We start from the raw sequence: 25,794 nt of genomic DNA, 5'->3' as shown, positions 1-25,794 counted from the left end.
TAAGACTGAATTTTTATTAAATTATATAATTTAAATTAAGATGTAAATTAATTTATATAATATATCAATAAAAACATAAACTAATATGTAAGGGTAAAATGGTAAATTGATTATTACTATCTCCCCCTCCCCTCCTTGAACCAAACAGGGATCATTAAAGCCCTCCCCTCTCCTCCTTTTTCAAACCAAACACAGGCCCTTAATATTTCATGTGAAACTGAAGGCGGAGGACAACCTGGTAACTTCAGCAGAACCAAGATGCTTGTCATCATTGCCCCATATTTATCGTGTGATATGTCTTGAGTCTTGACTCGAGTTTTGCTTGAACGACTTCGATTCCTACTTTGGAGCTTGGAGCATGGTGAGGCATCTGATAATCGCGTTCTAATTGGTGGTTGTGTCCGTTCCAGATTAGCTTGCTTGCGTTTCTAGCAGTATATCATTCATTTCCGCGGATATTTTTCTTATGAGGTCTCATAAAAGAATATATTTTCGCAGAATCACGTCCCATTCACCCCGAAGTGAGGCAGCGACCCGAGACTCCCACCTACTTACAGCCAACAAAGAAAGAAAGAAAGAAAGAAAGAAAGAAAGGGGGCAAAAGCAGCTGGGAGTTCCGGCTCTAATCCTTATGCGGCGTACATGATCAACCTAGCCAAGCTTCCATCTTGCTTCGCGTAACAGAGAAGAGAATGGGTACTGCTTTCGGTGTCGTCGTTGCTGCGTTTCTTTTTCAGGCAAGAATTGAATTCCTTTCTGATCTTTCTTCTTCTCATGCATAACAGAACTAATTATTGATTCGGTTTATGATTATCTTGATGACATTCACTGGACTATGCTACTTCCGTCTGATCATCGCGTTCGTTATTTAACGCAAGTATTAAAGGAAACAATTTTAAACTGATATAAGCTACCATCAAATGTCACTGCCGAGTCGAAGTTCTCCATGCTTTTAGAGTGCAACTCTGTCGTTGGTTGCTTCCAAATCAAAGTTTGCATCACACTTTTGGTACCTGGGTGACACCGAAGAAGCCCCTTCTGGGCTTAACGACCATCTGCTTAGTGACGCTTTTGGGGCTTCCTACACCCCTTATTCTGAAGTTGTAGCCTTGTTCTTTTTACGCGTTTTGCTTGGTCTCCTTGCCCAAAACAAGACTTTATAGCAACGGAGAAAGGTTGAAGGTATCAATGCATCTTAGCAATCGACCACCGGCTTGAACTTAAAATGTTTTGAATCTGCAGGTGCTATTACTGTGTTCATCCTTGTCGAGGGCCGCGACTTCTGACTCGAATGTTCTTTGGATTTCCGATGATACATCTAGGTAAGGCTGCCTAAACCAAGCCTTTAGAATTGTGAATTCTTATGAGGTGGTTTTATTGATTCTGTTGTTGTTTAGGGGCAAGCATTCTGTTGAGTACTGTGCAATGTATGGCATATGTGGTGAACGGAGTGATGGGAAAGTTCTGAACTGCCCATATAGTTCCCCTTCTGTAAAGGTATTAGTCTTCTTTTTCTTTACATTATACTTACATGTGGGCTTTGTCTTTTCCTTTGTCTGGAGAACCTGAGAAATGTGAATTCTTATGATGTTCAATACGACTGCTTCATGTTACATTGCAGCCTGATGAGCTCCTATCCGGCAAAGTTCAAAGTTTGTGTCCAACCATAACTGGAAATATTTGTTGTACGGAGACCCAGTTTGATACATTAAGGGCACAGGTCCAACAGGCAAGTTATACTTCTATACTTCACTCTCATAAGTCTATTGACAGTCAATACCATGGGGTTATGCAAACCATTTAGCAATATGTTTGCTGTTGTACCGTGGCTTATATTTAATGGCTAGAACCCATATATAACTCACAGGTGTCTTGCAGGGGAGAATTTCAGTCAATTCCCAAAACCCATTTTTCGTTGGATGCCTAATCATGCAAAATAGCATATGTATTGCCTGCTAGGATTGTAGTAATAAATCTGGTTTTGCTTGTATTGTTCCCTGTACAATTCTCATGATTCTGAACTTGATTTATTCAAATAGAATGATGAGAATAAATAGATACAGCACATCAATCATATGAGACTGGTGGGCGGACATCCTAGTGATTTGGCCGAAATTCTATGAGTTCAAGGAAGATACAGAATCAAAACAAGGATAAATATATCAGAAAGATATTCCTATATAATAGACTGAATAAAAAACTGTAGGAGATGTTGCCTAGGAAACTTTATTTTATTCAGTGGCTAGTTGCAGTATTTAAAGGCACACATCCTAGGTTATAATCTTTCTCTAGGATCAGCTAGATTACAGAATCAAAGAAAAATTCAAAATAGAATCAAATCCTAATAAGAATTTCAAAATACAGGGAATCATTACAAACTAATAATATCTACTAATATTAAAACTCAAAGAGAGTCTTCAACATTCCCAACTTGCCTCTAGTTGCCTCAAATAGAGGCCTTCCTGATGGTTTAGTGAATAGATCTACAACCTGATCACATGACGAGACGTGATATTTTGATAATCCTTGCATTTTCTTTTTCTTTAACAAAGTGCTTATCAATGTCTACATGCTTTGTTCGTTCATGATGAATGGGATTTCTGACCATCCCAATGGCGAAGACTATCACATCTCAATTGTATGGGTGTGTTAGGAAGTACCCCCAACTCTCTCAGAGCTCTAAGCATCCACAATCCTTCACATATACCATGTGTTAGGGCACGCAACTTTGCTTCTGCACTACTCCTTGATATTACTGTATGCTTTTTGCTTCTCCATGTGACTAGGTTTCCCCATACCGTAGTACAGTAACCCGATGGATCTTCTGTCAGGTAGGAATCCTCCATGATTTGCATCAGTATGCACAATGATCTCTTGAGACTTTCCTTTGGCAAAGAATAATACTCAGCCAGGAGTCATTTTTGAGTGATGCAAGATTCTATATATTGCGTTCATATGCTCTTCTAATGCCTCATTTGTGAATCGACTTACCACACCCATTGCATAGCTTATATCTGGACAAGTTTGAGAGAGATTTAGAAACTTGCCTACCAGTCTCTTGTGTCTTTCAGCATCAATAGGTACTGACTCCTTCTTAGGCTTCACTTTCTTCGTTTTCCTGTTACCTTCCAGGTTCGCAGTTGACTCTTCTTACTTCCCATCCACTTTACTAGTTTGTTCCATGGGTTTATCTGCTGGTTTAGCTATTGGCTTCCCTGTTTCTTTTAGAAGATCTGGTCTATACTTTCTTTGGGAAACAATGATCCTATCCTTGGATCTTGCCACCTATATTCCTAGGAAATATCTGAGTACTCCTAGGTCCTTGACTTCAAATTCTTGCTCTAGTGATTATTTGAGTTTCGCTATCTCACATGCATTATCACTCGTCAGGATAATATCATCCACATACGCAATTAGTGTAGCTAGTTTACCTCTGGATTTCTTTGCAAACAAAGTATGATATGCCTGACACTGGACAACTCCTTGCTTTTTAACAGCTTTTGAAAACCTCTCAAACCAAGCTTTTGATGACTGCTTTAGTCCATAGAGTGATTTGTAGAGTTTGCATGCCATTCTAGGATTGTTGTGCTCGTTAACCCTTGAGGTACTTCCATGTATGCTTCTTCTTTTTGATCTCCATTGAGGAATGCATTGTTCACATCAAGTTGGTGAAGAGGCTAGTCTAGGTTCATTGCAAGTGACAAAAAGATTCTAATAATATTCTTTTGCCACAAGAGCAAAAGTTTCTTAGTAATCAATACCATAAGTTTGTGAATATCTTTTTGCCATTAGTCTTGCCTTGTGTTTATTTATTATACCATCTGGGTTGCATTTCTATGTGAATACATATTTGCACCCCATAGTCTTCTTTCCTTAAGTTAGTTGGGTAATTTTCCAAGTCTCTGTTTTATGTAGTGCCCTGAGCTCCTTTGTTATAGCTTCCTTCTAGTTTAGATTGATAATAGCCTCACCAAAGTTGCTGGGTAAGTTTTCATCAGATAACTGTGTGACAAAACTCAACATAGGCGTTGAAAAGCGATGATAGGATATAAAATTGCTAATAGGTTGTTGAGTGCAGTTTTTTGACCCTTTTTCTGAAGTAGGTTATCTAAGGTTATCAGAGCTTGGAGCTAGTGTTGTATCATGGCTTAATTTAGCTTTAGAGGGTTCTTCTTTGTGGCTTGGGCTTGCCTCATTTTCTGGTTCAGAGCTTCCATTCTCAGTACTTGTGCTTGAGCTTTAATGGTCTCCCTTTTTTTATCTTTAGGATTATCTATTTCCAACTCTGGTGTGTCAGGGTACATGTCCAGGTTTGGTTCAGGGTTTAGTGCTTGAGGCACGGGCTTGGTTAGAGGTGGTAATGTTGGACTAGGTATGTTTAGGGACTTCAAAAACTCCCATTCTCTCTCTCCCCCTCTGAATGGGTGTTTTGGGGTAATAGCTTTGATTTTCAGCATGGTCATAAGATTTTTTTCGAGGGTAGGAGAAAAACATCTGTAGCTTTTTTAAGTGGAACAGTAGCCAAGGAAGATGCACGTGTGGGGGCGAGGTTCAAGTTTTCCACCATGAATCATTGTGGACGTAGGCTATACAACCAAAGATTTTTTCTAGGATATTTGTGAAGTGGTATGAGCTTGGATATGTTTCGGTCAAGAGCTGGATTGGTGTTTTGAAGTTCAGAATTTTTGAAGGTAAACGGTTAATTAGGTAGGTGGCAGTGAGTATTGCTTCTCCCCAATAGAATTTAGGAACATTATGAGTAAGCATGATTGCCCTTGTTACCTCCAATAGATGTCATTGTCACTTAGGTAAGATTGGAGGTGTTTACACAGTTGGTTTGGTGGACAATACCATGGTCTTTTAGGTAAGATTGAAGGGTAAAGTTTAGGTATTCTGTGCCATTGTCACTTCTTAGGGTCTTGATAGAGATATCATATTGGTTTTGGATCATTTTGTGAAAATTCTGAAAGGTTTTTGTCATATCAGATTTTATTTTTAATAGATAAACCTAGGTTATCTCTGTGTGATCATCTATGAATGTGACAAACCATTTGGTGTCAGTAAGATTTGTGATCTGTGAGGGTCCTCAAAGGTCGCTATGTGTTAGGAAAAAGGGTTGAGATGTATGGTGAGCTTTTGCAAGATATATATGCTTTGTATGTTTTGACAATTGGTAGATTTCACAAGGAATAGAAGAATAACTATGTAATTGGGATGGCCTAAACGATAGTGCAATAACAAAATTTTATCATCCTGAATAGAAACAAAAGAACCACCTATTGGTTTAGCGATTGAAGAGTCTTTATTTGTGCTTGATTGTTCTTCCATGTAAAACCCTCTAGCAACTTAGCTATGCTAATCCTCGTCTCCTACTTCAAGTCCTGAAACAAGCAATAAGAGGTAAAGTAATTTATGTTACATAACTGAACAGAGGTAGCTTTACTGACAAATATAAGGTTGCACTTTAAAATAGGTGCATATAAGACATTTTTCAGAAGTAACTTTCCAAATAACCATGCTTCACCACTATCTTGTGCTTTGAGGAATTTCCTGTAAGCAACCTTAATAAACATGGGATGGGGGCATGGTTTTATGTTTTGCACAAAATTGATATCACCAAACATGTGATTAGTAACCCCTGAGTCTACAATCCACATATTATCTGGATGTACCTTAGTTTTAAGGGCTAGAACAGCCTTACCTGTGAGTGCCACATTACCAATTGCTACCAAGGTCTCTTGGCTGTCATACTTATCTAGAGGCTTTCTTAAGAACTCTATATCTTCTCTACTCAGTTTGTCTCCAAGATTAGGTTTGGAACCTGAGGTGGCTGCATATGCTTTGCCTTCTCGGCTCCCCTTTCCTTTGCTGTTTGGTGGCTTACCGTGGAGCTTCCAACATACATCTTTGGTGTGTCTTGCTTTCTAACAATGTTCACACCATGTATTGCTCCTTTTATCTTTATTATCATTCGGTTGGCCTCCTTCAGAATAGAAAGCACCCGTTTCTATATGACTTTAGTGATTGAGAGATTACCTTTCTTAAGATTGTCTAGGTTTGTTTCCATCTCTAGGATTGCTGCTCTATTCTTAATCAAGGCAAACATATCATGCGCAACATCCTAAACCTCCTTGGCCAATTGAAATTAAGAGAAACTCATGCTAATGTTCGTTGTCATCAAGTTTAGAGGTCAGCATTGGATGATTTGTTTGTGAGTTGTGGTCTGGGCTTCTTTCCTGTTAAGTGGTCGAGCTTGCCTTTTCTGGTCACACATAGTCTTACACTGACTGACCACTGTAGGTAGTTGTGGCCGTCAAGTCTATGATTGGTGATTGCACGGATTAGGCATCAATTGGCTATTGTTGGCTTATCCCTTGGTTCTTGGTCACGGCCATGTTATGTGATGAAGGGGAAGAACCATTTTGGCCTGGTGGATCCAATCCAAAACCAATTTTGTATCATGGTGATTGGCGGTGCTCTGATATCTGATACCATGTAGGAGATGGTGCTTAGGACGCTTTATTTTATTCAGTGGCTAGTTATAGTATTTAAAGGCACACATCCTGAGTTATAATCTTTACTTAGGATCAGCCAAATTACAGAATCAAAGAAGAATTCAAAACAGAGTCAAATCCTAATCAGAATTGCAAAATACAAGGAATAATTACAAGCTAATAATATCTACTAATATTAAAACTCGAGAACTTAGTCATAGGCCTGGCCCACGGTGTCTTCAACAAAAACTTAAATTCAAATTAATTAGGGTTAGAGTTGTTTAGGGCCAAGGCCCGGTAGTATCAGCTGCCAACATTCTCATTATAATATTCATGAATATAAACTTCATGTTTGACATAATGATGCATGTTATGGTTATGTTGTTATTAACTATCGTGGTGACAGGAACACTCATTATCTTGCAGGCAATACCTATTCTTGTGGGCTGTCCGGCATGCTTGAGGAACTTTTTAAATCTTTTCTGTGAACTTTCTTGCTCTCCAAATCAGAGTCTCTTCATCAACGTGACTTCTATCTCTGAGGTCATACATTTTCTTTGTGGATGTTATTTCAAAGCGATACTGCTGTCCTAATTGATCTATTTAAGTGTCTTCTTTTTGTTTATGGGCTTGAATTTAATGCATCCAGGCTTAGGAAATTCTTTCACGTTCTTGTAATATGATGATTCTAGCCTTTATCTATGTTTTTTTCCCCTTAAATCCATATGCAACCCTGTTAGATAAACTTTCAAGTAGGAAGGTGCTGAGGTTTTCATGCTTGCCATTTTTATGTAAATACTTTCTGATTGTATAGCTTTTATTAGCCTTTATTCTCATCTTTTTCCTGTGTATATATATTTAGATGCATATTACCTGAGATCAATAAGAAATACTATTTTCGCAAATATTTCACAATTAAATTGTGTGAATTAACTAGTTCCTACATTTTGGGTTGGAGGAAGTAATATTCATGGTGCCCTATTTCATGTTGTGAGACTTTCCCTTGATTTTTTGTAGCATTGTTGTGCTTGCAATTCATGAACTGAGTCTTGAGCAGCATCCTAATTTTCTTTGGCCATTTTATATAGCATAAACGTTTGCCTGGCCTCGAGCATAATTGAATTAGCAGGAAATGTCATGACTATTCTTTGCTTTTCAAGTTGCATTTTTCAAATGATTGCTGTTTCTTGGGATTGCATGGCTATCAACGTACACCTTTTCGTCTTCCTGGGATGAACCTGATGGAACTTTATTGATTTAGCTGAGTTGCCATGTGTTTTTTTTTTTTATTAATGGTGTTAAAGTGATCATGGCTTTGATACCATGAAGATTGGTTGAGCTGTTAGTGATTGAAGCCTCATTTTTTTTTAGCAGATGTGAAATACATTTAAAGGAAGAGCCTTTCTCCTGTTGCAAAGCAATAATACTGGAAATAAAATAATATCTAGGGTAAACCTAAATCTATTTGGCTAGATAAGAAAATATTCTATCTAGTAGATTATAAAATCATAATAGATTTGAAGAATTAAAAAATCGAGATAAATTGGAAGTCCAAAGAATGACTCTCACAGGAGGAAAATGTGATGGTGGAGGATGAGCTATGTTTCTAAATAGAAAAGCTTGAGCTAGTCAATGAATCTAATAGTTTTAACAATGTAACAAAACCGGTCACTTTGTCTTACGAATGTGATTGAAATCTGAATTCATGGATAATGTTCTATTTTATTATGTGATACTTGAAGATCCAATTTTTAGATGATATTGAAGATCACCTTTTTTTCCTAGGTTAATGGCAACAAAACTGTGGATGGCATCGATTTCTTTGTCACTGAAACTTTTGGTGAAGGTTTATATAGCTCATGCAGGATGTAAAGTTTGGAACAATGAATACAAGGGCATTAGATTTTATTGGAGCTGGGTCTAGAAATTTTAGAGGTAATACTGTAACTCTTTTATCATGTGCTTTCATCATTTTTGGTTACCTGAAGGCCCAATATTGGCTCATCTACTAGGTCAAGATTATGGCTATGACTTTGTTATTTCCTCCGTTATTTTCTTTCTTTGTTTGGGGGTGATATCATCAAGATATTGTTTCAAATATTATTTTGATGTATCTTGGGCAATTACTTGTTTCGTTGGACAATGTACTCACCAATCCTTTACTTCTTATGAATAAAGAATAGAATCAGATTTTTGGGAAGTGTATCAGAGCTGTGGTGCTCAATATATCTTAAAAATCTAACCACATTGGGGTTCTAACTATTGGTGTTGTGAACCCCTCTTCGACGTCAGGTAATGGAGCTCCACAAATATTGCCCTATTCTCTTCCTACAATGGCATTAACATGGCATCAATATTGAGGAACCAGAACTGAGTGCTTGTAGCATCATTGGTGATGAATCCAGTATCAAGAAGTGTAGCAATACTTAGGAATGTGCTGAATTTTTTCCTTCCCATTGTTAATTGATCACAAGCTTAATGATGACAACTATTTTCAATGGCCACAGAGCATATTAATGTCTATTGAAGGAAGAATTTAGGAGAAATACCTCATTGGTGAGGCATGATTTAAACATCATATATTCTCTCTTTTTCAACCTTTTGCTTGAACAGGAAGCAGTCCTTTAGGTTTTTCCTTTCATTCTTATTGTGATGATTTGATTCTTGCCACAAGGCCATCACTTCAAGATAATATTCAATGACATCTCTCTCACCTTCCGCTTTATCTACTAGTGTTTTACCATCATGGCACGCTAGTTATATTTCCTCCCAGATCTCTCTTTTAGGCTTGAGGAACATGATGATGCATATGACTGTAAGTATCATTGAACTCACCACCCTAGATGTGACAAGGGAATTTTCTATCCTCAATCAATGAAAAACAAAAGTGTCCTATGCTCTTGTGGCTCCTTGAGTTGGTGAGATAGCCCGTCCTTCCTGTACATTTGACAAGTGTTTGACGGCTTGAGCCCACTCCCTGTAGTTCTTCCTGTTTAGCTTCTTTGTTGTGAGTTGGAATCATCCATCAATACCCATGTTTGAGGAAATCACATTGAAGCCAGTAGCAACTACTGAGGGGCTTGAGTTTATAATAGTGACTACTTGCTAGCGTTGCTTGTGGGTATCTTCTTGTTAAATGCATCTTCTATCGTTGATGAGAAAGATGGAACAGATGAGAAAGATATATGAGTGATTTATGCAAGCTTTGATACCATGTTGCTTGTACCTCAGGAACAAAGTGCAATCAGAGGAGAGTTTTATTCATATATTTTGTGTACATGGAAGTTGAATAGATATATTGATTAGAGACAATAAATTGGGCAAGATATTAGGGCAACAAGTAATAATCCTCTTATAATGCCTAGGGTGCTGGTCATGTGATTATTGCCCCTAACATCTTTGACTAATTACAATAAGCATCTTATTGTTTCTGCAAAGTTTTGTTGTGAAAGTAAACGTGATGATACATTAAATATAAACTAGCTTGAGGGGAAGCATTAGATATTGTGATATCGTAGTTATTGTAATAATTGTAATACTAGGAAATATACATAGAATCTGCCCTCAAATTATAATCTGGAAATACGCATAGAATCTGGGATTTATTGAAAATGAATCTGATTATGAGTTGTGAGGTCTGTCCCTCAAGACCAATAAAAGGTACTAGAGGAATATGCCTTTTGGCCTATAGTTGTTCTGAATTTTACCAAGAATTCTACCTGAAATTCCTAGAGGCATACCATCAGAAAAGCTTCCTTAACATCTCTCAACATCATTTTGATAGCATATCTTTATTTTCTGTTTTGTTTTTAGTTGTTTCCTTTTTATTTTATTTTAGTTATTTATTTATTTTTTATGTTATTGCCAGAATGGTTTGAATTTATTGGTCAAAAAGTACCTCCTGGTGGTCCTGGTTCACCCTATTCTATAACTTTCAAGACAGCTGTTCCTGACTCATCTCCAATGGAACCTATGAACGCATCTGTCTATTCATGTACTGACACTTCACTGGGCTGCTCCTGTGGTGATTGCCCTTCATCTCCTCTGTGCTCTGGTCCTGAACCTCCTCCTGACAAAAAAGAGCCCTGCACTGTCAAATTTGGATCTCTCAAGGTTTAAACAATGAACTCTGATGGTCTAATGATTCAGTGGAACACATGATTAGTTGACTTATGACTCTGCCATTTTCCATAATGGTCTAATGAACTCTGATGGGCAATAAGATACCTGTTGTGAATTTAATTTCTGTTCAATGGTACCTGTAGGTCCGTTGCTTGGAGTTTTCATTGGTGATATTTTACATTGTATTGGTTATCATGTTGGTTGGATGGGTCTGGTTTCAAGGGAGAAGAGAAAGGGGGAGACTTGGCTCCAATGCGGAGCCATTGTTGAGTGACATGGGCGCTAATGAGCGCAATGTCAGTAATCTTCAAAAGGATGAAAACAATCTCAGAGAGGTATGTTCTGTCTAATAAATGCAAAATTGTTTTGATGTCAATCTGTGTGTTTGGCGTTGCACGTTTCATGTAGCTAACTCTACCTAGTGGAATAAGGCTTGTTGTTGTTGTCAATCTGTGTTTGAGATCTAACAGAAAGATTTCAATTTGCTTTCACTTAGCTTTCAATTGTTGGTTCCAGAGCCTTGGAATTATGGCTTTCTCTTGCGTTCATTTTTTTTAGCTTTACTTTCAAAATGACGGGATTTCTACTTTTGGCATCAAGAGCGTCTGATCTGGTTTGTGGAACCTGTTAGTTATTTAATTATTAATTATTATCGTATGAATTATTAACTGATTCAGATAATTTTCACTTTCTTAGAGAGAAAAGGAATTCGTCTTTTGGTGAGTTATTAAGTGGGTAGACCCTTCAGTTGTCTCAGTTATGCCTAGTATGTGGTAAGCTGGACTGTGGCGCATGAGCACGGGAACACACATATATAAAATTTGTCGCACGGGGTCTATGTTTATTGGTATTGTGTAATGTTTGGATCAACAACTTTTATGCTAGCATAAAGATACAAAGAAACCTTATAACTCGTGGTACTGACCTGATGCTAGCCTAATACGTAATTTGCTTGTTATTTTTATCAATAAAAGAGTGCTATGCACAATGTACTAGGCAGGGTGGAAAAATACTCTAAAGATCTCCATAGTTATTGAATTACTGTAAATAATGAAGACATTTATCTGGTGCAGATATTAGGCTATTTCTACATTACTGGGCCCGATGTCTCTTTAGGGGATTTTTTTTTTTACTGATTTATTGCTTCAACTGTTCATATACCTTTTTTTTCCCCCTTTTTGATAAAGGGATAATTTTGCATTAAATGAGAAAATAGGGGCATACAAAGCAATTTATTGCTTCTACGGTTCATATGCAAACCACCCTTGTACAGATTATTGGTACAAATAAATCAAATACTGTTGGAAACCCTGATGTTTGGGGATCAATTGCTTCAGGGTCAGCTATATATTTTCGAAAACTACTGCTAGAGTTTATGAGGGGAAATATTCTGAACTTAACAGCGAAATATTTCTGCTTGATTTCTACTTTCTTGTTACTATTCTTCTGTGGATATATGTACAGGTTTCAGTGTATTCTCAATACATGAAATAACAGAGTGGTTCTTCGTTTCAGAACCATTCTCATTTTACCTATATTTCTGCAAATACCTCTCTGATTTGCAAAATCCCAAAAATAAAAAGGATATAAAATTAAATAAAAAAATAACATTGGGAAGTGACAGACTGTATTTTTCTGCCTTGTACATTTTCTAATATTGTGTTGCTATGTTTTCATTTTCTTATTGGCACACAATGCCTGAGCTTCAATTCTGTAGACTGGACTTTCAATTTTTTTTTTTTTTGGGTACATTTATTTGAAATCTGTTAATATTAGGTTAGATTCAAATATTGTTGGGCCCCATTGGGGGTAACTCTTCCAACTAATTTTTTCCATTGACAAGGTTTGACTTGACCTTGCTAAGGGGAATTGGGTTGTTTCCACTTGATCCGACCGCCTTTGGTGACTTCCTATTGTTATTTCTATTGGAAAAAAGACGCGTTTAAATTTGCTAATGTGGTTCATGGTTGGAGTGTCAGCCCAAACCTTTTTGTTTTATTTTGGACATAGACCTGACATTAATTTGAATATGTTAGGGACTTGTAAAGTTGTCTCACTGAGCTAAGAACAGTATAAACTGAGATCAAATCATATGATGAAAATTGAGTTTTACTTTTTCACTTAATAAATATTGCACTATACTGGCTCACAAGATTCAACCTAGTCACCTATTACACCCAAAAAAGCACAGAAATACAGCAGCAAAATATAAAATGAAGCAAAGGCGAGAGGTGTACCCTTGGTACAGGATACTAAACAACTCAGATACTACAAATGACACTGATGAATGAAGAAATGGAATAGACTCAGAACATCATCGTATAAGATGAACAAAAGAACTACACACACATCCCAAAATATATGGGTGAATCATCAAGAAGATAAGAGGTTTAGGGTTGGCTTTCTCCTCTATGGCGCCAAAATTGTTCTCCTCTCCCTTCAGACAAAATGATGCAAAGGCAATTGATTTACCCTTGCTACAGGATACTGAACAACACAGATTGCTACAAATGACATTGACAAGTGAAAAAATGGAATGCAGACTCATAACACCAGCACATAAGATGAACAATAGAACTAAACTATTTACTACACAAACAAACCTACCACAATAAATCTAAATTGTCAAGAATATAACGAATTTGCCAACTTTCAAGAGGTTGGCTCTCTCCAAGGCCTGACAAATATTTTTTCCAGATCACCATGTCAAGGACTTTAATTGCTCCTCTTACTTCATCAAGGCTACCATGTTATGCTCCTCTAGTTTCCTGTCTTTTGTGGTCCTTAAACCTTGTGATTTCTTTTGGACCAGTAGTCCCTCTTTTCTACCCTTTTTCCTTCTGTCGGTTTTGGTGGTGGCAATGGGCTGGGACGAATTGGAATAACATAAATATATATGTTTGTTTATTACCCAACTTTGTTTTATTTCTATATTATAATGTATAATATTTTTGTCTTGACTTCTTATTGTTTACCAGGCGGGTTTTCATGCAAGTGATGAAAAACAACTCTCTCTTGTTCAAGGATATATGTCCAGGTTTTATAGGTAAGAAATTTTAGTCCTTGCTAGTTTTTGGTTTTTTCCCTCCTTTTGTCTCTTGGTTCTCTCCTTCTCTTTTATCTCTTCTGATAAAATTTTGCTTTTGGATCCAGGACTTATGGAAGATGGGCTGCTAGAAACCCCACTATTGTTCTTTGTTCTTCATTAGCAATTGTTGTTTTGCTTTGTTTGGGCCTGCTTCGTTTTAAGGTTGAAACCCAGCCTGAGAAGGTATCTCCTCAATTTGCAAGTCAGATTAGTTTTTGTGATTTAATGTGATGTGATATTTTTTGTGGTGCTTAGTTTTCTTTAATGGGCTGTTCTTGTTACTTCTAAAATTCCTTTTAGACATGTTTGGCTAGGTTGTCAAAATAAATGTTCAATTTGTTTTGAACTTCTTACTGTATGATACTTAGTGATACTATAATTCGTGGAATTCTGCTATCTGCACTCCCTTTGTTATCTACTCAATTCACGTTAGCATCCATTATTTCTTGTTTCTCTTGTTTATATTCTCATTAGAGTGACCAAGGTAGTCACAATTATTAGGTATTTTCATGTGTTGATAGCCGTCTTTTCTTGAATATTTATGAATATTAGGCATTTTGTGATTATTATATTTAATGGAATTAATGTATAACGTACTAAAGTCAATAGGCTTATAATCAGGCATAGAATTAAGGGGTTAGTGATCCTTAGCTCTAGCAGATTTTTGAGCTAAACTGCTGAAGAACTGGGCAACTTAATCGATGCTTGTAACATGGATAGTATCTCCATTATCTACCTTATCTGATCATGGTTTGATGTGCTAGCTTGGTTATTCTGGCTTTTGCGATAGTAATGATTAGATGGCATCGGCTACTTATTGTTCTAGGTTGTCCTTGAGTGTAGTTCATGAAATTGTTAGAGAGAATTGGCTGAGATTGCTCAGCTTGAAAATTTTCTTGAGTACTTGGTCCCTGCATATAGGAAAAGAAAATAACTGAAATTATCTTATCTACTTGATTATAGATAAAAAAGAAATCTTATCTATAAAATCAGATTATATTTGCTCTGATTTTATCTCCTAAATATCCTAAGAATAATAACAGTAATAATAAACAACATAAGTGGACAATTGGATTAATGAGCCCTAATAGGCTTAGGCCTTTCAATATTGTTGTTCAACAGTTCATGAGGGTCTATCTTTCCGGAAGTAGTTACAATCAGTGGTGCTACAACAAATAGTTGATCATCAACCCCTGTCAAATTGTCATAGATTTGGGATTCGTGAATGAATTCCTGGACCAACAGCTTTGCTCAGCCGTCCTTGTGACCAAGTTACTCTTTTGGGTTAGATTTGATAGAACATTTGGCTTAAGAGGCAAACCCTAAGCATATACAGTTTTCCGGTTCAAAATATTGATTCACGAGGCTGAACTTGTTGCCAAAGCCGGATTTAAGCGGAGTGCATATTTGGTCTTCCATTTCCTCGGAGCAGCAATTTCTGTAGTCTGTGGTGGTTGGGATCATTGGTCAAATAGCCACATTTTCCTTGAAGTCCATTTGTAGTAAATTTGACGGTCTACACCTACTCCCTATTTTTCATCCTGTCCAGCTTCTTTGTCACCGTTTGGAAGTATCTATCCATGCTAGGATATGCGTAGACTCGTTAGTGCTAGAAGCTGTACTTGCAACATTGTTTGACTCCTTCCTTGCTAGTAACTGGTTGTCAAAGCTATCGCTTGCTATTTAAAATTTGTAATACTACATGGGAATTGATACCTCATAATTTGTGCAAAGAAAAGCAGTGTAGATAAATAACGGCAACAGAGCAAATAAACTGTTTTTACTCTAATTAGATTACTGTACTAGAATATGCATTGTTAGATGATAGTGTACCAAGTCGCAGTGAATTTGTGGAATTGAATTAATTAACCTGATTGTATTTTATTAATATTTTAGTGGTGTGGTTAATTGCTGCACAAGTTTAGGAGTAAGTGGAGTTTGTTAGGATTATTTATTGAGTCAAGTATTTTATTCAACTCTGTTATTTTCCTATGTCATTAGTTAGTGAGCCTAAATTTTAGGGAGTCAGTTTCCATGATCTTAGGGACTATGTCGATTTTATTTGCTTATTTCAAATGTATTCCAGCTCTATAAATAGGCTGGCTATCTGAGAAGTTAAGGTATGATTGAGAAATTAACAGATTATTAATTTGACTCAATTGGAGATTCTCCTTCTGTTGGCTATTGAGATGAGTAAAGTGAGATTCTTGCTTTGCTTATTCTTAGTGGAATTTTATTCTTGGCTATTAGAGTGTTGGGAGTGAGATACTTGCCTCAACATCCCTAGTAGAATTATCTTTCAGTTTTATTTCGGTTTCTATCATTAGGGCTGATGACAAGGCAGAGAATTAGAATAATCTCATATACTATAATCAGTTTCTAACCCCTAAATTATGGTGGTCAAATCATCGATGCTATGATGCTATGCCCCTAAGAGTATCTGAATTGAAGGATTGAAGGTAGAGGGAGACAGACCTTTGTTTTATTGTTGGTCCTTGAATAAACCTTTGAGTACAATGGCTCTATATAGGGTAAACATAAGTTAACAGGCTAACCCTAGAATCATAAAACTAATCCAATGTCTCAAATTTATTTTTTTTTAAGAGAGAGAGAGGATATGATAAGATATTAAGATAAGATACTGGAGAAATTCCAAGATTGTAGATAGGAAATATAGGCGTTGAATATAAATATGATGGGATTTGATTTCCAATTATTCTGTTTATGTAGTCGCTGTAACATTTATCTGGCCAATACACAATTTGTTGTATATACTCTCCTTGATTGGGATGAATCAGTAAATCAAGAGAATTTCTCTCACCTTAATGGAACTAAGTATTTACACAAAACTATTTCCATTTTTCTCACAAACCATGGCATAGTTTGCAAAAGCACGTCACTACAGCCCACAACAAAATGACATTGTTGAATGAAAAAATCGACATATCCTTTAGAGAGCTGTAGCAATCATGTTTAGTAGTAATGTTCCTAAATATTATTGGAATGATGCTGTTCTCTTTGCCACTTTCCTCATCAATTGCATGCCTAGCAGAACTCTGTCTCATAAGTCATCTCTTCAAGTCTTATGTAAACACTACAACCTACCATATCTTGTGTACGCCTCTCCTCTGAAAGCTTTTAGTTGCACCACCTATGTCTATCTTCATCACACCCTTAAACTTGATCCTAAAGCTGTCTGTTGTATGTTCCTTGGGTACTTTGCATCCTAGAAAGTTGATAAATGCTATGATCCTGTCATTAAACAACTTTTGTCACCTGTGATGTCACATTTCATGTAGATGACCCCTACTACTCTTGATCTTCAATTCAGGGGGAGAGTTGAAGTGAATTTCAGACCATTACCAATGAGACACTTGAACTCCACTATGAACCACCGACTCTAGAACTCCACCATGAACCACCTACTCTTGAGTTTATACCTGAAACTCTTGACATACTGGTTGAGGAAGCAATTAATGTTGTTTGTCTGAAAATAAGGGAACTTCTGGTCTAGGGGGCAACACTAATAAACCTGTAAAGATCTACTCACGTAGGCACAGGACAGGTGATGTATCTCAGGCACCTGGCACTTGTCAAGAGCCATAAATGAGTTGACAAGATAATTCATGACGAAGCTTTGGGTAAGGCTGTGGATGTGGAAAGGTACCAATACATGGGAAAGTTGATTTATCTTTCTCACACTTGACCTGGCATAGCCTTTGTAGTTAGCCTGGTCAATTAACACTCCCATGATGTAAAGCAAAAAGAGCTAAACGAAGATTATGGGATTCTTAGGTACTTGAAAGGTTCTCCAAGTTGTGGACTTTTATTCAATAAGATAAGCAGAATGTAGACATTTTTACAAATGCAGACTGAGCAAGTGACCAAGATGACTTAAAATCCACATTCGGGTACTGCACCTTTGTTTGGGGTAATCTAGTAACTAGAAGAAGCAAAAAACAGATTGTCGATGCAAGGAATAGTGCAGAAGCCAAGTTTAGGGCTGTTGTACGTTGCATTTGTGAAGGCATATGGCTAAACCAAGTACTTGAAGAGCTGAAGAAGAGCGCAAGTTTATTGATAAATCTCTACTGAAATAACATGGCAGCCAACAACATCTCACATAATCTAGTTCAACATGATAGAACCAAACACGTGGGGATAGATAAACACTTCATAACAGGAAAGATAGATGATGGAATAATCAGCCTAACCCAAGTATCATCTAGAGAGCAAACTGCAGATGTTCTGACAAAAGGATTAGCCAGGGACAAATTTGAATATGTAGATCGGAATTATAGGCCTAAATGTAAATATGATAGGATTTGATTTCAAATTATTCTGATTAGGTAATCCCTTGATTGTCGTAGCATTTATTCAGCCAGTACTCAGTATGCTGTGTATAACTATGTATTCCCCTTGATTGTTGGGCCGAATCAATACATCCTCTCTCAACTTCTATAGGTAGACATAATTAAGGAAATATAAAGTAAGCGTATAAATAATAATTAACTAATGCTAATCTTGCTGCTCTTAACACAAATAATACTTTGACTCTTTACAATTAATGCATGAGTTCATCATACGTCCTCTTAATAGTTGGAGCTTTTGAGCTGCTTGACCCTTGGCATGTTCCTAGAGGTTTTATGACTAAGTTTCATCTCTCTATTTTTCTATCTACTCTACTTTTCTCTTTTCTTTTATCACTGACTGACTCACATTCTTTGCTGCAGTTATTCATCTTTTGTTTCACCAAAAGCTAAGAATGTTGTTGTTGTTGTCACTTGAAATGATCCACATATATGATCTCCTTTTCTTTACTATTGGTTTTGCTGATTGCTTTTAATCATCTTTAAACTATTTCATCTTGGGTTGATTGCAGTTATGGGTTGGTCCTGGGAGCAAGGCAGCAGAAGAGAAACAATTTTTTGACAGTCACCTTGCCCCGTTCTATAGAATTGAACAGGTTTTCACATTACATATAATTTTCTTTACCTTGTTAGGATACTACGGAATGTTTTCATATGGTGTAGTTGTTGGTGTTTGAACTGGGAGTAAAAATTTGTCTATAAATTTTTCTGTACAAAATAAAAATATGGCAAGCTTTTCTCAATATTTATATTGCTATTGATTGTTTATGATGGAGATTGATGTGGCATGAAATGTTTCAAGTCCCATATTGAGTAGTATGGATTCCTTGAGGAAAAAAAGTTATTTCAGGATCAGGGAAAACTTAGAGGAGGAACTTTCTGTGATTGGAAGAACTAAAAAGGGTCAAATTTTAAGATTTTGTTTCAAAAGGCGTGTTCAATGTATTAATTGTTCTTTGACTTTGATCTTTTTTTCATTTATTTCCTGATGTTGTTGTTTATTTGTTTATGGTTCTATTGGATGTTTTCTGATTCTATTGTTTACTTCTTTTAGGGTAGGATGTGTCTAATATTTTTTTTTTTTAAGCCTATATCTTGGGATCTGATTGAATAATTTGTGTGCATTAGATCCCTCTTAGTGTTAGAATACTTGCCGCTTGCTCCCCTTTTATGATGGAATCACCTCATTAACACCTCATTAATGACGTGAGTGCATCTTCTTAAAACCATAATAGTTCTTTCCTATTTTTTGGGTCAAATATCTTTTTGAGGTTATGTTTGTGTCATAAAATGTGCCTGAAGAAAATAGAGAGAGAGAATGAAGAAGAAATTGGCTGAGTAATTGATGCTCAGCTTCAAAGCTTTGTTGATGTATTTGCTTCATATATGTAGTCAAAATAGAGGATAAAGCCTAAAGATAAAACCTAATATCTTGAAATTGAAATTTAAATCAGGATAAAAACAAATCTTATCTAATCTAATTCATTTTAATGTAAATAATACATAAAATAATTAATAAAGAACTAATTGGGTCCTCCTAAGTGGGTTTAGGCCTTCATCTTTCAACACTCCCCCTTAAGCTGGCGAATAGATATTCATCATTCCTAACTTTTGTGAGAAACCTTCAAACTTTGTGGTTGACAGAGCTTTAGTCATCAAATCTGCAATTTGGTGACTAGACCGAGTGTGTATGACATTAGTAGTCTTCTCTTCAATCTTCTCTTTGATAAAATGTCAATCTATCTCAACATGTTTCATCCTGTCATGATGAACTGAATTATTTACAATCTTTATAGTAGTGGTGTTATTACAAAATACTTTCACTGGGCTATCATGACTTATTTTTAGCTCCTTGCTCACATATTCCTTGGGCTAATGCTCTCAGTTCAGCTTCAGCACTACTTCATGAAACAATTGACTGTTCCTTGCTTCTCCATGTTACTAAGTTCCCCCAGACAAAAGAAGATTAGCCTGTGGTAGTTCTCCTATCTACTGTTGATCTTACCCAGTCAGCGTTTGAGTAGATCTCTGTTCCTCTATGATTTGTTTTCCCAAAGAATAGTCCTTTCCCAGGTGTGGACTTTAGATAATGTAGTATTCGATAAACTGCTGTCATGTGATCCTTGTTCGGATTGTTTGAGAATTGACTTACTGCATATGAAATATCTGGCCTTGTGTGAGTTAAGTAAATTAACTTACAAACCAGCCTTGGTACCTCCCCTTATCAACAAGATGGAAGAATCAGAGGAAGTAATCTGTATTGATTGTTCTGAGAGCGGGTACAGGGGAGTAGGGGACATATAGGCAACATTCCAACCATGTTATAATGATATAACTAGCATAACTGAGTATTACGGCATAACTTGCACAACTACTTGATGGCTTATTTCCTTGTACTCTCCCTCAATTCTAGCTGGGTTCTTTTTTTTTTTTTACCCCTTTTATGTTGGGTAGATTTGAGTATCAGAATAAGGATAACATTTTCTCAAAATATTGTGGGTTTTCTCATAAATTTGGCCTTTTGTTTGTTTTTGTCTTGGTAGCTGATGATATATTGATTTGATATTAAACTTTAGAGGGATTGTTATTTTGTTCTGTTTCTTTTCATTTTCTGAACCCCATGGTTATGTCATTTTTGTGTTTGTTGGGTTCTGTAAATTTTCTGGTGGCTCCAGAATGTTTGTTCGATCTGTGCAATCATGTTTGATTTAAATGTCACTTCAATTTTTTATTCCCTATTTTCTGTTAATTTTATTTCCTTTGTTCTGATGTTATACATTATATATGAAATCACATTTGGAGTACTTTTTGCTTATATTCCAGTTAGTGATTGGAACAATCCCTATGTCTAAGAATGGCAAGCCACCAAGTATCATAACCGAGGAAAACATCGAATTACTTTTTGAAATACAGAGAAAGGTATTTTCAGCTTTGACTCCATTTTACTTGCTAATTGATGTAAATTGAGTGAATTGTTTGTATACTTTGCTGCACCCTCCTTGTTACATAATATTTGTTGATTTGTTTGTTTAGGTGACATATTTGTTGATTAATTATTCTAACAGGTTGACGAAATTCATGTTAATTATTCTGGTTCATTGGTATCTCTTGGTGACATTTGCTTGAAGCCTCTGGGCCAGGACTGTGCCACCCAAAGCATTCTGCAGGTCTGAGGTCCATAGTCGGAAATGATTGTCCAGTGGTTTTTAATTTTTTGTGTTGCATGATGGCTTCTATTGTGTTTGTCAAGTACAATCAGTAGGATTTTCTTGTTTGACACCTTTTCATTACACTATTGTGCTTGTGCATAATCTGATGGCTTCTGTTGTTGTCCTTTCTTTCCTCTTTTATCTGATTCTGATAGTATTTTCAAATGGACCCTGAGAATTATGATGACTATGGAGGCGTTGAACATGCTGAGTATTGTTTTCAGGTAAATCGTACTAACATGTTTCTTGTGGTTTGATTATTCATCTAACTATTTTCCGAGCATTTTTGTTTTATGAGTTTGTTCAAATTTCTGATTAAATAAAAGAAACAGTGAATGACAAGGCTTGCTTGTGGTCCACACTCAACTCCTAAGGATAGTAATATTACGAGGCCATGATTTGAAGATATGAAAGAAGTGATTGTTGCTTCTATTTCTGAAACAAATGGTACTTATTTATATAAGAATGTGCGTGAGGAAAATCAGGGAACTAAATCGCTGGCTAATTCCTCCATGATTAAAACTGGTCCTACATGATCAAACAGATCCCTATCTTTTTGGCCTAATAGAATGGCCCTCTGGTGTCTACATGCATCTGCTCAGAATCATCAAACTACAGAAAGTATTTGACTCCCTCCTACGGTTGAGCAATTGGCTATTTTTCTTTTAGCCTCACCAGTCTACTTGGTTGAGTTGCGTATAAATTCTGATAAACAAAACCATTCTTAGTAAGGAAATAGGATAGTGTGGTGTTCAAGTACTTTGTCCTGTTATCTATCCACAATATTTTAGCGGTTGTTTGGAATTGGGTTTGCATTAGTGAGTTGAAGTTTTGGAACATTTGAGACTCTGGATTTATCCTTCAAGAGGAAAGTCCACGTCGTCAATTAAAGTAAGAAATGTTTTAGTTCTAATGTCCCTTGAGTACTTTTGTGCCATCTTAATTTTTGTTAAAGAATATTACTGAATTTATGTATTACCTTGTATGAGCCACCAATGAGATTTCATTTGTAATTTCATGCTTTTATCTTGTCCAACTATATATTATATATTGACACTGATTTTCTTACATTTTTATTTAGCATTATACTTCTTCAGAAACATGCTTCAGTGCTTTTAAAGCTCCCCTAGACCCAACCACTGCATTGGGAGGGTTCTCTGCAAACAATTTTTCTGAGGTAAGATCTTTATTTTGTTCTTAGCTATCCTGCTATGTGTTCACCTTTTTCTGATCGCCCTATTTTAGGCCTCTGCATTTGTTATTACCTACCCAGTCAACAATGCAATTGCTGAAATTGGAGATGAAAATGGCAAAGCAATCGCATGGGAAAAGGCTTTCATCCAATTAGCAAAGGTTTCACTACTGAACACTTTAATTGCAGTTAATTCTTTTGTTTTTTCTTTTTAAATATGATTCTTATTTGCTTCTTGTATGAAGAGCCTTGATAACATGACCATATATGTCACGAGAATTAAGGGCTAATTGAAAGTCTGCTGGAGTTTGCTAGAACATCTATTTTCACCTTTCTTATTATAATTAGAAATATACTTGTCAATTGTAAATTGAAATTAGCAATTGAATTTGATGAATTGTAGATCAGACGTGGGGGAGAAAACATCCGCCATTCTTTGGTAAACTCTTGCCATTAGGGACGGAAGGAGTTGTGCTTGACGGGGGCCAACTCCCCCAACACCCTCCCCCCCCAAAACAAAAGAAAACAGGAAAACCTTCCAACCGATTAATATATATATTAAACAAAAAATAATATGGAATATATTTCTTGTATATTCATGATTAGAAAGGAGAAATTTATACACAAGAGAGAAGCCTGGACCATTAATGGCTCATTATTAGGAGATAATATCCTATCTTATCATATCTGATTTGATCCTATACTAATTACAATATATATTTACATATCTTTACACTCCCCCTCAAGTTGGAGCATAGATGTCAATCATGCCCAACTTGTTACAAAGATAGTCAATCTGAACCCCATTCAAAGCTTTAGTAAGGAGATCACCCAATTGATCACTGGATCTCACGTGTCCTGTTGAGATGGATTTTTCCTTGATCTTATCCTGAATAAAATGACAATCAATCTCAATGTGTTTTGTGTGTTCATGAAACACTGAATTAGAAGCTATATGTAAGGCTGCTTTATTGTCACACCACAGTTTTGCTGGTAACGAGGTTTTAAGACCGACCTTTTTCAGTAATTGATGTAACCAGACTATCTCGCACACAGATTGTGCCATAGCTCTATATTCTGCCTTTGCACTTGATTGTGACACCACATTTTGTTTCTTGCTCCTCTAGGACACCAAATTTCCTCCCACAAAGACGCAATATCTTGTAGTGGATCTTCTTGTGGCCTTTGAACCACCATGATTAGCATCACAAAAGCACTTAATATCTGTATGACCATGATTTCTATATAATATCCCATAACCTGGAGACCCCTTCAAGTAATGAAGCACATGCTCTAAAGCTTCCCGCTGTCTGATAGTAGGCAAGACCATAAATTGGCTAAGTACACTGATTGGATAAGTGATATCAGGATGAGTCATAGTAAGATAATTCAATTTTCCAATCAATCTTCGATACCTCTCCGGATTCTCAAATGGCTTGCTCTCATCAGCATTAACGGGATTCTCAAATGGTATGCTTCCATCGGCATCAAGGAGTGGATTATAAATCATAGGAAAACTGTTTGGCGCGGCCCCTAACTTACCAGTTTCTTTCAACAAATCAAGAACATACTTCCTCTAAGTCAACAAGATTCCTTTCTTACTTCTCAAGACCTCAATTCCGAGAAAGTACTTTAACGGGCCCGGATCTTTTGTTTGAAAATGAGAATTAAGAAAGGACTTAAGTGAAGAGGTCTCCGACATTTTACTCCCTGTAATCACAATATCATCTACATACACAACCAATAGAATCATGCCAGTGTCTGTGCTCTGGTAGAACATAGAGTGATCATACTTACTTTGACACATGCCAAATTTCTGCATAGCAGTACTGAACCTGTCAAACCATGCATGGGGACTCTACTTCAGGCCATATAAGGATCTCTTGAGGTGACATATTTTTCCACGCTCCCCCTGAGCAGCAAAGCCTGGTGGTTGCTCCATAAAGACTTCTTCAAGGAGATCATCATGTAAAAAGGCATTTTTCATATCCAATTGATGGAGATCCCAACCATAGGTTTTTGTCATAGAGATGAAAAGACGAACGGAGGAAAGTTTCGCAACAGAAGAGAAAGTTTCAGAGTAATCAACACCATAGGTCTGAGCATAGCCTTTAGCAACCAAGCGAGCTTTAAGACTGTCAAGGGTACCATCAGCTCGAGTTTTAGGGGTGAAGACCCCCTTACACCCAATAGCCTTCTTTCCTGCCAGTAGATCCACTAAGGTCCAAGTGCCAGCCCGGTCAAGGGCCGCCATCTCCTCTTCCATAGCAGCATGCCAACCCGGGTGGGCTAAAGCTTCATGAAGGGTCTTAGGTACGGAAATAAGATCTAAAGAAGAGACAAAGGCACGAGAGGTAGGGGAAAGGTGGTTATAAGACACAAATGAGGAAATAGGATGGGTGCAAGTGCGTTTACCTTTGCAAAGAGCAATGGGCAAGTCAAGTGAAGGATCTGGATGAGGAACAGGAGGTGTCTCAGAGTTGGAGAGAGGTGTAGGCTCAGGATGAGAGATGCTCAACGCAGGATCTGATGACAAAGACAATGGAGGGCCGAAATCTGGGACGGTGACATTGGTCTCCCTAGAACGTCTTGTGTAGACATGAGATAGGGGTGGTGGCACAGGTGCCGGAGCAGGAGCAGGAGTTGGAGCCGGAGGTGGTGGAGTGGGTGGCGAGAGAACAGGGTACATTAGAAGGTCATCCTCTTCCACAGATAGAGGAGGGATAGGTGAAATGGACGAAGAAAAGTATGGAATCGATTCCTAAAAGGTGACATCTGCAGAAACTAGATAACAATTAAGAGTTGGAGAGAAACACCGATAGCCCTTTTGAACCTGAGAGTAGCTAAGAAAGACACACTTAAGAGACTTCGGATCTAATTTGGAGACAGATGGTCGTACATCCCGGACAAAACAAACACACTCAAAGATCCAAGGATCAATAGGAAACAAAGGTTTTGAAGGGAAAAGAGTAGTATAGGGAATGTTACCATCAAGAATTGAAGAGGGCATGCGGTTAATGAGGAAGCAAGCAGTGGAGACAGCATCAGCCTAGAAAGTTTTGGGGACTTTCATTTGAAACAGGAGTGCTCATGCCACCTCTAGTAAGTGGCGATTTTTATGTTCTGCAACACCATTTTGAGCTGGTGTATCAATACAAGAAGATTGATGAAGGACACCATTTTGAAGCATATAGGATTCAAATGTGGTAGAAAAATATTCTTTAGCGTTATCACTACATAAGGTGCGAATAGAAGTATGAAACTGAGTTTTAATTTCAATAAAAAAGGCCCAAAAATGAGAGAATAATTCAGAATGACT

The 25,794-nt window shown here is 37.0% G+C and overlaps 1 protein-coding gene across 1 annotated transcript in view; it reads left to right on the top strand.

The window, feature by feature from the left end:
- The first annotated feature begins 498 nt into the window (after positions 1 to 498).
- Positions 499 to 25,794, top strand: part of LOC114725742 (NPC intracellular cholesterol transporter 1-like) — a 50,234-nt gene continuing 24,938 nt past the window's right edge. Inside the window, 17 exon segments of the mRNA XM_028912306.1 lie at positions 499 to 737; positions 1,243 to 1,322; positions 1,398 to 1,497; positions 1,622 to 1,729; positions 6,921 to 7,037; positions 8,280 to 8,355; positions 8,358 to 8,429; positions 10,363 to 10,607; positions 10,760 to 10,951; positions 13,595 to 13,662; positions 13,770 to 13,887; positions 18,587 to 18,670; positions 20,898 to 20,993; positions 21,140 to 21,241; positions 21,439 to 21,507; positions 22,365 to 22,460; positions 22,529 to 22,636. Coding sequence (XP_028768139.1) covers positions 693 to 737; positions 1,243 to 1,322; positions 1,398 to 1,497; positions 1,622 to 1,729; positions 6,921 to 7,037; positions 8,280 to 8,355; positions 8,358 to 8,429; positions 10,363 to 10,607; positions 10,760 to 10,951; positions 13,595 to 13,662; positions 13,770 to 13,887; positions 18,587 to 18,670; positions 20,898 to 20,993; positions 21,140 to 21,241; positions 21,439 to 21,507; positions 22,365 to 22,460; positions 22,529 to 22,636 — 1,776 coding nt within the window. The 5' untranslated portion in view covers positions 499 to 692.

This window comes from Neltuma alba, unplaced genomic scaffold (genome assembly GCF_004799145.2).
Source record: "Neltuma alba isolate B1F8T4 unplaced genomic scaffold, ASM479914v2 tig00012263_pilon, whole genome shotgun sequence".
Lineage (NCBI taxonomy): Eukaryota > Viridiplantae > Streptophyta > Magnoliopsida > Fabales > Fabaceae > Neltuma > Neltuma alba.
This window is presented reverse-complemented; position numbering and strand designations above follow the sequence as displayed.